Raw genomic sequence first — 13,941 nt, forward strand, 5'->3', positions numbered from 1 at the left:
CATAAGCCGTGGAAGAATCCAAGTACATCATTTAAAGGGGCAAAGCAGTGGGAATGTTACCGATGTGGTGGAAAACATCACCCAAAGACATGTCCACACAAAGACGCCAAGTGTTACAAGTGCTTGAAAATAGGGCATCTTGCAAATAAGTACCATACACAAAGGTCAAAATCTACCAACCGCATACATGTAGAAGATCAAGAAGAAGAGTACGCACTATCAGTTTATGCAAATTCAGATGGCAAATCAAAAGCAATTGACATTACGCTGGTGGTTAATGGTTCTGAACTTCAAATGGACCTAGACACGTACTCGCAGTGGTTGAACACTCTTAAATGAAAACACATATAACAGATACCTACGGAATTGTTGTCTTAGGCCAACAGCAGTGAAAGTTAAGGGCTACTCAGGTGAAAACATCAAAACTCTTGGATAATGTACTGTTTTAGTGACAAATGAGAAGAAACCTCTACAGGCAATCATCGTAAAAGGCGACAAGCCAAATCTTCTTGGTCGAGACTGGCTTAATGAAGTAAAATTAGACAGGAAAACCATTTTTGTAAAATTTGTATCACCAAAAGTTGAGACAATTGAAGAACTTAAGTCAAAATTTAAACAGGTATTCACTAAAACTGAACAGCCTATCAAAGGATTCAAAGCCAGCATAAAACTCAAAGAAAATGCACAAGCATGGTTTCACAAGGCAAGGCCAGTGCCCTATGCAGTTAAAGAGAAGGTCACACAAGAATTGAATATACTTGCTAAGGAAAAGATGATTGAACCAGTAGACAACAGCGAGTGGGCTTCACCGTTAGTGGTAGTACCGAAAGCAGACAAAATCGCTATTTGACTTTGTAGTGACTACAAGGTATCAGTTAATCGGGAAATAAGCGAGGAACAGTACCCGTTGCCAAACGTGGAAGATATGTTCGCTACATTGGCTGGTGGAAAGTAGTTCTCGAAACTGGATTTGACACAAGCATATGCACAGTTAGAGCTTGATGAAGCTTCAAAACCACTTTTAACAATCAACACACATATGGGCTTGTTTCGCTACAATCGACTTGCATATGGAGTAAGCTCAGCTCCAGCAATCTTCCAATCCTTAATGGATACAGTAATAGCAGGATTATCCTGTGTGGTGTGCAGGATTGATGATATCCTAGTGACGGCCGAAAATGATCAGCAGCATCTTCTAAAGCTACATTAGGTCTTCTCCCGCTTGTAGAAGTACAATATAAAGCTCAACGCAGCAAAATGCGTTTTCATGGCTGAATCGTTGGTGTACATGGGTCACCATATTGACTTCGAGGGTATTCACCCTACCAGAGAGAAGACAAAAGCAGTATTGGAAGCACCAGAGCCAAAAAGTGTAGGAGAACTAAAGTCATATTTGGGCCTATTAAACTATTAAGGAACATTCCTTCCAAACCTGTCAACAATGCTACATCCATTACATCGCCTGTTGAGAAAAGATGTCAATTGGGACTGGTCCCTGTTTTGTAAAAAGGCCTTTCAAGAAAGTAAAAATCTGTTGGCAAGCAATCAGTTACTTGTTCATTATGACCAGACAAAACCCCTGACATTAGCATGTGATGCGTCTTCTTACAGCTTAGGAGCCGTGATATCACATGTTTTGGATGATGGTACTGAGAGACCCATAGCTTTCACGTCAAGGATATTGGGGCAAGCTGAGCAAAATTATTCTCAAGTGGAGAAAGAGGCCTTGGGTATAGTATATGGGGTCAAAATGTTCCACAAATACTTGTATGGTAGGTAGTTTACTTTGCTTACTGACCATTCAGCGCTAACCACAATCTTTGGACCCAAGAAAGCAGTTCCAGCTCTCGCAGCAGCAAGACTCCAAAGATGGTCTATCTTGCTGTCCGGTTATAAGTAGAACTACCAGTACCGGAAATCTATGCAACATGTAAACTGTGATGGGCTTTCGACACTACCAGTAAAGGACAATGAAACAGACGAAAACACTGATATTTGTGTGTCTTTCATCGAAGAACTTCCAGTTGACAGTAGAAAAATTGCTGAAATTACAAGGAAATCACTTTTATTGAGTAAGGTATTGATTTATGTTAAGACTGGTTGGCCAAATCACAATGATGATGAATACATGAAGCCATACTTCAGCAGACGTTATGAGTTGTCAGTTGACAGTGGTGTTTTGCTTTGGGGCCTTAGAGCAATTATACCGGAGAAACTAAGAGAAGCAATACTGACGGAGTTACATGATCCGCATTTGAGGGTTAATCGAATAAAATCACTGGCCCGTGGTTATGTGTGGTTGCCTAGTCTAGATGTAGAAGTGGAAGACATGGTCAAGAAATGTGACACCTGTCAGTCTTTGAGAAACCTTCCACCAGAAACACCACTGCATCCTTGGGTACGTACAAGTCATCCCATGGAGCTTGTCCACATGGACTTTGCGGACTACAAGAATCAATCATTCTTGATCATCATTGACAGCTACAGTAAATGGCTGGAAGTGGTTTCGATGAAAAGTACAACCACTCAAAGAACTATTGAAAAGCTAAGACTTGTTTTTGCAAGCACAGGTCTTCCAGAAGTTATAGTCTCCGACAATGTCCTCAGTTCAAAGCTGCAGAATTTCCACCCCTCCTTACCATCCGTCATCTAATGGGCAAGCAGAGAGGGCAGTTCAAATTGTCAAACATGTATTAAAAGCAAGGTTGAAAGACAATGATAAACATGTACATTCAGTCAGTGTCAACCATCTGCTGGCAGACTTCTTGCTGAAGTACAGAATCACACATAATACAACAACGGGCGTTGAACCATGCATGTTGTTCCAGGGCAGACAGCTAAGATCACGATTGAGTCTGACAAAACCAGACAAAGACAGGGTCGTGAAGAAGAAGCAATCGGAGATGAAAGACCATCTTGATCATTCAGTTAAGATGCGAGAATTTGTCAATCGAGATTTGGTTGCTGTAAAAACCAACACAACTGTCGGAAAGTGGCATTGGATTCCAGGCGTTATCCATAAAGTGCTGGGAAAAGTGACATATCTGGTGAAATGCAGTGGCAAGATTCGATATTGTCATGCAGACCATTTGATTCCGCGTCATTCATCGATGGAAATGTCATCAGATTCTTACAGACCGTTCTTAGAGTATGAAGTTGGTCCAGTGCTTGGGAACCAAGTAACATTCAACACACCAGTTACAAGGAACACCTGTCCAGCAGTGGAGTCTGCTACACCAGAGGATGTTCCAACCGAAACCAATCCGATTGTGGAAGAAACTTCAGTGGTTCAGAAGTCACCAGACCAACCAGTGGTTCCAACTTCGCCTCGAACACCTAAACATCCGCAGGAAAGGCGCTATCCACAACGTGTTCGAAGACCACCCAAGAAACTTGATTTGTAATTCAAGTGTTTAACAGCAAATTGTGTACTCACTGTGTTAAAGGCCATAATAATGCTTGTGAGACACAACAGAACATTGGTTCGGTGCACCATCATAGTCATTTGTTAAAAATTAAATTTTAATCTTTTTGTTTGACTGTTTAATGACATTATACTACACACATTTTAATCGAGTCATTTTCATCAGTATTATAGATAATCATTATTATGAAAAACTATGTGCCAAACATTTGACAGTTTTAAAAAGAGGAAGAATGTAATAACTTTATAGTGTAATGCAACCTCAGTGTTTACAACCGGATGTGGTCATTCAATATTTTTAGATGTTACCTCAATAAATGTCAACCACGCCGTACAAATAAAGAAAAGTAATCTAAAACGATCCAACCTTCTTGTTTTGCTTATTCCTTCACTAAAGTTATAAAAATACAGATAATTGATATGTGACATAACATTGATAATCAATTCACTTCTCAAATCAAGATAATTATACAGATGCATACTGGCTAAGATGAAATCGGCTTAAGTTAAGGGTCCATTTAGAAAGCTTGTTATCTTAAATATAAAAAAATAAGAATTCTTAAAACAAAATATATTTAACAGTTAATACAATAAACTTTACATCTGCTTAATCTTTGCAAAATTAAAACATTTAATGAATAATACATACATAAATTGAAGAATATTTTTTAACTCCATCAGTTTGCAGCTTCAGTTGCTAAATGCTGCAGACAAGATATATTTTTTTCAAATCTCTGGTTCATTGAATCAGCAGGTTTATGGCTGCTGACTACCCAGTTACCCGCTAGTGTCACATGCTGTAGTAATTTATATGATGGGCAGGGGAATTGAGAACAATATCATGTGACTTCACAATACTCCTCTAGTAGTTTTGGTTGCGCTTTAACCCTTTCAGCGCTGGAACCGAATTTTGAAGGCCTTTGCAAACAGTTTGGATCCAGATGAGACACCACAGAACGTGGTGTCTCATCAGGATCCAAACTGTTTGCTATTCTGATAGTATTCTTTGGAAAAAAATCGAAGAAAATGCTAATTTTAGAAATTCAGCAGACAACATTTTAGAAGACGACATATTTCCCAGCATGCAAAGGGTTAAAAGGCACATGGTGTGGGAAACTGGCAAATAATGTTTGAATACAATGGAATAAGACCTCAAACATGGAATGGACATCATTTTGGTTATTTGCTTTATCTTTATTTTCTTTTACACAACTATCTGTTGCATGTTCTTAATATGTTTGTGTAATATTCTGTTTATACAGTTTGTAAAAATAAACACTTTATATGCCCATTTCATTAACAGTGATAGTGTTTTTTAAATTTATTTTGACTTTATTTGTATGCACATATTTACACGATTTCATTATTTAAGGATTTAATAAAATCCTATAAAAAAAAAACACAAGAAAACTGAATGTAATGTTTTATTAATACAAGAGCGCCTGAAAGGCCCAATGTCGCTCACCTGAGATAACAAGATATTATTGGGGCAAATCTACTGATCAAGTTTCATGAAGATCGGAAAATAAATGTGGCCTCTAGAGTGTTAACAAGTTTTACTATAGCCATATAAGAAAAAATGCCCCGCCCCCTGACGGCCATGTTTTTCAACCAAAGGGCATCATTTTTGAACTCGTCCAAGATATTATTGGGATGAATCTTCTGACCAAGTTTCATGAAGATTGGACAATAAATTAGGCCTCTAGAGTGTTAACAAGATTTTACTATAGCCATATATTGCCATATAAGGAAAAATGCCCAACCCTTGACAGCCATGTTTTTCAAGCAAACGTAACCATTTTCAAACTCATCCAAAGATATCATTAGAACAAATCTTCTGACCAAGTTTCATTTAGATCGGAAAATAAATGTGGCCTCTAGAGTGTTAGCAAGGTTTTACTAAAGCCATATAAGGAAAAATGCCCCGCCTCCTGGCGGCCAAGATTTTACTATAGCCACATATAGCAATACAATCTAAAATGCCCCACCCCTTGGCAGCCATGTTTTTCAAGCAAAGGTTTCCATTTTCAAAGTCATCCAAGATATCATTAGAACAAATCTTCTGACCAAGTTTCATGAAGATCGGAAAATAAATGTGGCCTCTAGAGCGTTAGCAAGGTTTTACTAAAGCCATATAAGGAAAAATGCCCCGCCCCCTGGCGGCCATGTTTTTTAACCAACCGGCATCATTTTCAAACTCGTCCAAGATATTATTGGGATGAATCTTCTGACCAAGTTTCATGAAGATCAGACAATAAATGTGGCCTCTAGAGTGTTGACAAGATTTTACTATAGCCATATATAGCCATATAAGGAAAAATGCCTAACCCTTGGCAGTCATGTTTTTCAAGCAAACGTAACCATTTTCGAACTCATCCAAGATATTATTGAGACCAATCTTCTGACCAAATTTCATGAAGATTTGACACTAAATGTGGCCTCTCGAGAGTTAACAAGGCAAATATTGACGCCGCACAACGGACGACGGATAAAAGGCAATCACAAAAGCTCACCATGAGCACGTTGTGCTCAGGTGAGCTAAAAAATGACATTCTTATTTATTTATTTTTGTCAATACATAAGATGCAGGCAATTTTTGTCTGGTGAAAAGTTGAGTCTTATATTCTGAAAAGTTTTGCAAATAGCGTAGAAAAAAGTTCAGCAAAACCTAAGTCATTCTCGTTCTTTCCGACAAGTCTTGTAGTAAGAAAAACACGTACTAGTGCAGCAAAAATTGTGGGATACCTTAGTCTTTCTCGTTCTTTCTGGCGCAGCTCAAAGTCCTTCTGGATGACTCTGAGTATCTGCTCAGCCTCCTCTGGCGTCAGATTGTTCAGGTTCATCGACTTTCCCATCGATATCATTGGTGCGTTTAAAGAACCTGGAAATTGAAGGCATGTCATAGTTGAAATATTTATTAAAATGTGTGCAGAAATGTTTTAATAGGTGCACTTCTTATTAAATTGTGGGTATTACAGTAGAAATGTGTTCCCTAAGCTCAAACATAATGACAAGTTGGTATTAAAGATAACCCTTTACCTCTCAGATGTGCAAATTAAATGAAACAAGAGGGCCTGAAGGTCCAAAGTCGCTCACCTGTGATACAAAAGAAATGACCTGTTCTGTGCAGCCCAAGATATCATTAGAATAAAATATATTGTTATGACCAAGTTTCATGAAGATTGAACAGTAAAATTTAATGTAACTTTTAGAGAGTTAACAAGGTTTACTATAGCCATAAAATGAAAAATTCCCCACCCTCTGGCTGCCATTCTTTTCAACAGACCGGAACCATTTTTCAACTAATCCAAGATACCATTACACAAAATGTTTGTAACCAGTTCAATAAGAACTGGAGTATAAATGTGACTTTTAAAATGTTAAGGTTATACTAAAGCCATATAAGGAAAAATTGTCCGACCCCCTAGCGGCCATGTTTATCAACCAATATGAGCAATTTTAATACTCATCCAAGATATCATTGATACAAATATTGCGACCAGGTTTCATGAAGATCCGACAATAAATGTGGCCTCTTACGTGTTAACAAGGCTTTACTTAGCCATATATAGAAAAATGCCCTGCCCCCCAGTGGCCATGTTTTTTCAACCAACCGAAGCCATTTTTGCACTCCTCCAAAACATCATAGAGACAAATCTTCTCACCAAGTTTCATGAAGATTGGCCAGTAAATGTGATTTCTAGAGTGTTAAGAAGGTTCTACTAAAGCCATATTAGAAACACCAACCCAAACAATTTTAGATCTCAGCCATGATATCATTATGACAAATCTTCTGACCAGGTTCCATGCAGATCAGAAATAAATGTGGCCTCTAGAGAGTTAACAAGGTTTTTATAAAGCCATATAAGGAAAAATGCCCTGCCCCCCTGGTGGCCATGTTTTTCAACCAACAGGAAACATTTTCAAACTTGTTCAAGATATCATTGGCACAAATCTTCTAAAAAAGTTTCATGAAGATCCGTGGTCTCTAGAGTGTTAACAAGGCAAATGACGGACAACGTTCAAAAGGCCATCACAAAAGCACGATGTTCTCATGGCCAGCTAAAAAAAAAGAGCGCCAATATTGACTTGTTCAGTACTTCAGAGGTTTTCAGAAGAACGGCAACAATATATTATATGAGCCATCATTAACCATAACAATTGCTTATAAATTAAGATTTCTATGTACCTGATTTTAAATGTTATGTTTGAGCCTTGCTCTAGGAAAATGGGGCTTAACACATGTGCATACTGTCATCCAAGATAAGCATGTGCAGTCTGCACAGAATAATCAGGGACAAAATGTCCCGCTTTTATGGTATTTTTGGCTTATAGGAAGTCTCTTCTTTGCGTAAAATCCAATAAGGAAGAAATTGATGTACCTGATTAGCTTGTGGACTGTGCATGCTAATCTTGCCCATCAATTTATGCAAATGAATGTAGACTGTACCTGATTAGCTTGTGGACTGTGCATGCTAATCTTGCCCATCAATTTATGCAAATGAATGAAGACTGTACCTGATTAGCTTGTGGACTGTGCATGCTAATCTTGCCCATCAATTTATGCAAATGAATGAAGACTGTACCTGATTAGCTTGTGGACTGTGCATGCTAATCTTGCCCATCAATTTATGCAAATGAATGAAGACTGTACTTGGTTAGCTTGTGGACTGTGCATGCTAATCTTGCCCATCAATTTATGCAAATGAATGAAGACTGTTCCTGATTAGCTTGTGGACTGTGCATGCTAATCTTGCCCATCAATTTATGCAAATGAATGTAGACTGTACCTGATTAGCTTGTGGACTGTGCATGCTAATCTTGCCCATCAATTTATGCAAATGAATGAAGACTGTACCTGATTAGCTTGTGGACTGTGCATGCTAATCTTGCCCATCAATTTATGCAAATGAATGAAGACTGTACCTGATTAGCTTGTGGACTGTGCATGCTAATCTTGCCCATCAATTTATGCAAATGAATGAAGACTGTTCCTGATTAGCTTGTGGACTGTGCATGCTAATCTTGCCCATCAATTTATGCAAATGAATGAAGACTGTTCCTGATTAGCTTGTGGACTGTGCATGCTAATCTTGCCCATCAATTTATGCAAATGAATGTAGACTGTACCTGATTAGCTTGTGGACTGTGCATGCTAATCTTGCCCATCAATTTATGCAAATGAATGAAGACTGTACCTGATTAGCTTGTGGACTGTGCATGCTAATCTTGCCCATCAATTTATGCAAATGAATGAAGACTGTACCTGATTAGCTTGTGGACTGTGCATGCTAATCTTGCCCATCAATTTATGCAAATGAATGAAGACTGTTCCTGATTAGCTTGTGGACTGTGCATGCTAATCTTGCCCATCAATTTATGCAAATGAATGTAGACTGTACCTGATTAGCTTGTGGACTGTGCATGCTAATCTTGCCCATCAATTTATGCAAATGAATGAAGACTGTTCCTGATTAGCTTGTGGACTGTGCATGCTTATCTTGCCCATCAATTTATGCAAATGAATGTAGACTGTACCTGATTAGCTTGTGGACTGTGCATGCTAATCTTGCCCATCAATTTATGCAAATGAATGAAGACTGTACCTGATTAGCTTGTGGATTGTGCATGCTAATCTTGCCCATCAATTTATGCATTTTCCCAGAGTGAGGCCTAATTTAAGAACTTTAGACCTAATTTTATTTTTATTGCTTTGCAAGTTCAGTTGCATAATCAGGAATAAGACCACAATGGTTTCATAATTTCAATATAGTTGCAGTAATCCAACTCCTAGCTATTGACCCTAAGGGTCGTTGGAAGCTGATTTCATTACAAATGCTGATTTACTTCTAATCCTTTCAACTGCTAAGGATAATAGGCAAATGTCTGCCTTACATGTGTTCCATAGACAAGGACTGGATATGTCACTCTTTGGAAAGGCATTGCTTACTCTGACATTCTCCAATTTAGCCCATGGCTGAAATTACAATGTAGCAAATTTGGCTACACACATTTCCATTTTGGCTACAGATTTTTTCCACCAAATAAAGTATCCAAAAATATAAGAATTCGACATAATATGGTAGATTCAGCTCAAGAAAATTTTGCACCAGTGGGAGCCCCAAAAAGTCTTTACCCTCAGATATGAATTTTGACCTGTTTGTAGTCCCTGCGAAAATCAAATAAAATTAAAGACCTTTAATATCAAATTCTAGTGTAAAAGGCTTCATTTTCAACCCAAAGTCACTAACAAGCAGCAAACAGCATAAAACCTGAACAGACTGTGAGTTTCTGCTGGCTGTTCAGGTTTTATGCTTGATGAATTTAACCATTTTCACAGTTGCTTCTAAAAGCAGAAGAGTTAAGTCAGTTTACACGTAATTGAGTACGCCCCCTTTTGCACTTTTGTTTCCTTTCAGGTTGGTCAACAATAAAAAACTCAGACTATATACATTTTAAATCAACAAATGCCAATTTTCCAGGCCAATACAAACCTTTTAACATAGTGACAGGCTTACTAAAGATAGGTATTTTAATGTTTGCTTGAAGCAGGATAAATTAACTTTACAACTCTATAGAGAGAGCTTATCATTGCATGATTGGTCAATGTGGAGACTTAACTGAGTGATCATTAATAACTAGGATTTTTTTGAGCCCAAAGAAAAAAATCATAGACCCATCACTAAATCGGTCAGGTTTCAGCTGGTACAGAATCAATTGACAGTGGTATTTAAACCTTCACGCTTCACATTTCTTAAAGTTTTTACCTGTTAAACATTCAGATTGGGTGCACACAATTTGTACATAGCATTAATGTCCCAATAAGTAGAGACAGTTTATGTAAATCTACTATGAACATGTTGTTATTTTTAAGTAACGGGGGGGGAGGGGGGGGGGGAGGGGGAGGGGGGGGAGGGGGAGGGGGGGGGGGTGAGGGGGGAGGGGAGGGGGAGGGGGGAGGGGAGGGGAGGGGAGGGGGGAGCATTCCTGCAGATACCAATCCTATTTAAGTAGTCCTATATATAGTTTGCCATTCAAAAAAGGTAGAGACAATAAATTATTATTTAGTTGTTAAAATGTATTCAATAAACATATGTTGTTATTGTTGTTTTTTCTAAAAAATCCTTTATTAGAAAATAGATATTTGTAGTAAAATAAGGTCACTTTGAAAAGCCTTGCTGTTAGGCTAGCTCTTAAGTGACGCAGCAAGAGTATCTGACTACCAATCGGAAAACCCTGGTTCAATCCCCCGTTGGCGCTCAGAATTTTCACTTTATAATGTCCCTTGTATCTAGCTTAAAACCATGAAAGCTGACAAATTCTTACATGTAATTATAAAATAAATACTTAAACATATTTAATATTCGTCTGCATGAAATTTTGATTTTTTTCATCAACAAGATATGTGTTTGTCAGAAACACTATGTCCCCTACTGCGCTGCTTTGAAGCTGTATATTTGACCTTGAAGGATAACCTTGACCTTTCACCACTCAAAATGTGCAGTTTCATGAGATGCACATGCATGCCAAATATGAAGTTGCTATCTTCAATATTGCAAAAGTTATGGCAAAATGTTAAAGTTGGAGCAAACAAACCAACCAACAAACACACAGGGCAAAAACAAATATGTCCCTCACTATAGTGATTTTTGTGGATATTCTGATTTGGGAAAAAGGAATTTGAATGGTTCATTTTTTCTTTGTGTTAAATTCTTGGATAGGTCAACCAACGAAATCAATTTTGGACCCCGCTGGAAATAAGTTTTTTATGATTTATCGTCAAAGCTTTACGGGTTATCCAGTGCACTTAATATTTCTATAATTAAAGATAATGTGATATTGACCAATAGGTGTGATAAAATGTGATAGCGTTTAAACCATTTATATATATATGTTGAATAGATCTGATGTAAACTATCTGTGATATATATGAATTGTTAAAAAGTGTGACTGTTGATTGTATTGATATGTTATGTGCACAAATAAAATTATTATTATTATTACAAAATTCCATATCCTACTCATATACATTATTTTAAGTAATCATATATGCTTCGAAGACAAATGTTTTTAACTTTCCTTTAAATTGAAAAAAAATCAACAAACAAATAACAAGTGCCATTATGAAACTTACCTGTTACTGAAAAATGAAACTATACAAATACTCCAATATCTATTTCATGGTGCTCTACTCCATGTTCAGTGTACACCACAGTAAACACAACATTTAATTGAGTTTAATCCATGGACAAATTGTACTTGCACTTCAATAAGCACTTTATTCACATTGCAGCATCAGACACAATAATCCACGTGTAAATCAGTTCATAGAACACATTCAAAATTGGACACCATTTCAATTAAAGCAAGATATTTCATCTACATTTAATTTGCTTTTAAGTTACACTAAAAATGTAAGTAATAAAGTAAACTTTACGCTCTACGAATCTACATAACACTTTTATTTTTGTTAACTTATATGCACTTTCGTTCAGATATAAGTCTCTGCATTCATCTTACATCCTAGCTGTTTGTTTGGTAATATATGTAGGCGATATGTATTCATAATTTCTTGCTGATGTAAAGCATGAAAACAGTTTATTATTATTTCCCAAAACACATTTTGTTAAGCATTTATTGGAAACTTTACTCCCACTCCAATCCGTTTTCACGATTCAGTATTTAAATATATTTACATCTCCAATACACTCATACAATAGAATAATGAAAAACTTTGCCTTCGCTAATCCCCACAGACAATATTAGCTCTTTTGTGAACCGTATATATAATAACCAAAATGTTAGGTTGGCTTTTCAATGGAGTAAAAATTGACAATAACAGTAAAATTCTCTGGTTCACAATATGAAGGCCAGATTGATCTTTCCACATGCTTCATGTGATGTCAACTGTGCCCAAGGCTTCTTTTCCACACAATTGTCTGGATGTATGCAAACTACAGTTAAACTAGATTTAACAGCTTACTAATTTTTATCTAAATTATGCATCATTGACACAATTAGGACAAACAATTCCTCTTGAAAGTCCCTTTGCATTCATGCATTAATGCAATAATAAACCTGCATTGGCTTATTATATTGCAAAGAAATAAAGATATTTCAGAGGAATTCAAAGCAAACTTTTCCTCAGTGTACTAGATTGAAATGACAAAAAAATAAAGGACATTTATACTCTTCAGTCCATATTTGTACGTGTATTTCTTTGCAGTGTAATAATGTCATTACTGAAATGGAATGCAATTATACTTCTGCAAGGGAATTAAATTAATTTCTTAAAAGGTTTGCAAAATATAAATATGTATAATGTCTTGATTGACTTGTCTATTAGATTCCTTGACTTCGACTTTATCAAACCTTAACCACCCTGATTAGAACTTTGACCCATTTGAAGCCCATTAAAAACTAAAATAACATATTGATTTAATATATTTTTTAAAAGGTTCAAGTCTTAAAGGCTTCATTTCCAGCCCTAAAATACTGATGCGCAGAAACAGCATAAAACTGAACAGGCATTGGGTTTCTCACATGCTGTTTTGGTGTTAAGCCGGTTAGATATAGGCACTTTCGCTTAGTTTTTTATGGGAAAGGGCTAAGCATCACACCGTTCAATCGACTTACACAACGTCTGTGGTTCATCCATCAGCTGCGGTACTGTGTACATGTCGGTCAAAAGCGGAGTGTAAGTATTTCCCTATTCTTTATATTTTACGTTTTGAATTGAACAGGTTTGCGTGTGTTCTTTGAGAGCCTAAGTAAGAAGGACTTTGTGAACGTTATCCCTACCTTCCTAGCTGCTTACTTTTAAAGACATCCGTTAGAATGTGGTGAAAAATCAAACAAAACTCACCACTCTCTCTGTCAAACTCTAATTACACATGATTTAGACCAAAGATAGATATGAACAACATTTTATTGAAATCTTTTTAATCATTTGTCTTTGGTTATTCCAAATTGCAGCATCCCACATGGACACACAACATTTTTATCAACGTTTAAATTCAAGTGGGGTTTGAAAAACGGCTCAAGACAATGGCCGTGGCTACTTATTAGAAGGTCATGCCATCGGCTGCGAAAATAAAATTATGCTCATGCCATCGGCTGAGGCAATGAAAATGAGATGTTGACGTAACTCATTGACCATATTCGATAGAACTATCAGATATTTTGAGCACAAAAACAGTTTTAAGATTTTCATTCGTATTTTGAAATAGAAAGGGATGGGTGAGGGGATTTCGTTTTAAATAATTCATACTTTGACATTATTGAAACAAGTCATTTACACGCAATATGTCTCCAGATCATGTAGAGTACACTTGACTCTTGCTATGCCGAAGACGGATATATTGAAGTAATGGACTTCAAAGCAGCCATAGTTCTGCTAAAAATTTGTCACACTTGTCTTTGTTAGTGTTAAAAAGACCCAGAGCAAATATGTGCAGTTTTATTTCAATTTCATATGTACATATATCTAGTTGTTGCACGCCAATTTTAACCTGAAA

General features: G+C 36.9%; 1 protein-coding gene across 1 annotated transcript in view; it reads right to left on the bottom strand.

The window, feature by feature from the left end:
- The window catches only part of LOC127861781 (rab effector MyRIP-like), a 46,382-nt gene extending 34,053 nt beyond the window's left edge, over nt 1-12,329 (bottom strand). Inside the window, exons 1-2 of the mRNA XM_052400462.1 lie at nt 11,559-12,329; nt 6,170-6,305 (exon numbers count right to left, since the gene is read on the bottom strand). Coding sequence (XP_052256422.1) covers nt 6,170-6,288 — 119 coding nt within the window. The 5' untranslated portion in view covers nt 6,289-6,305; nt 11,559-12,329. The remainder of the gene's footprint in view (nt 1-6,169; nt 6,306-11,558) is intronic.
- Nucleotides 12,330-13,941: the final 1,612 nt, after the last annotated feature.

Source organism: Dreissena polymorpha, chromosome 16, assembly GCF_020536995.1.
Source record: "Dreissena polymorpha isolate Duluth1 chromosome 16, UMN_Dpol_1.0, whole genome shotgun sequence".
Lineage (NCBI taxonomy): Eukaryota > Metazoa > Mollusca > Bivalvia > Myida > Dreissenidae > Dreissena > Dreissena polymorpha.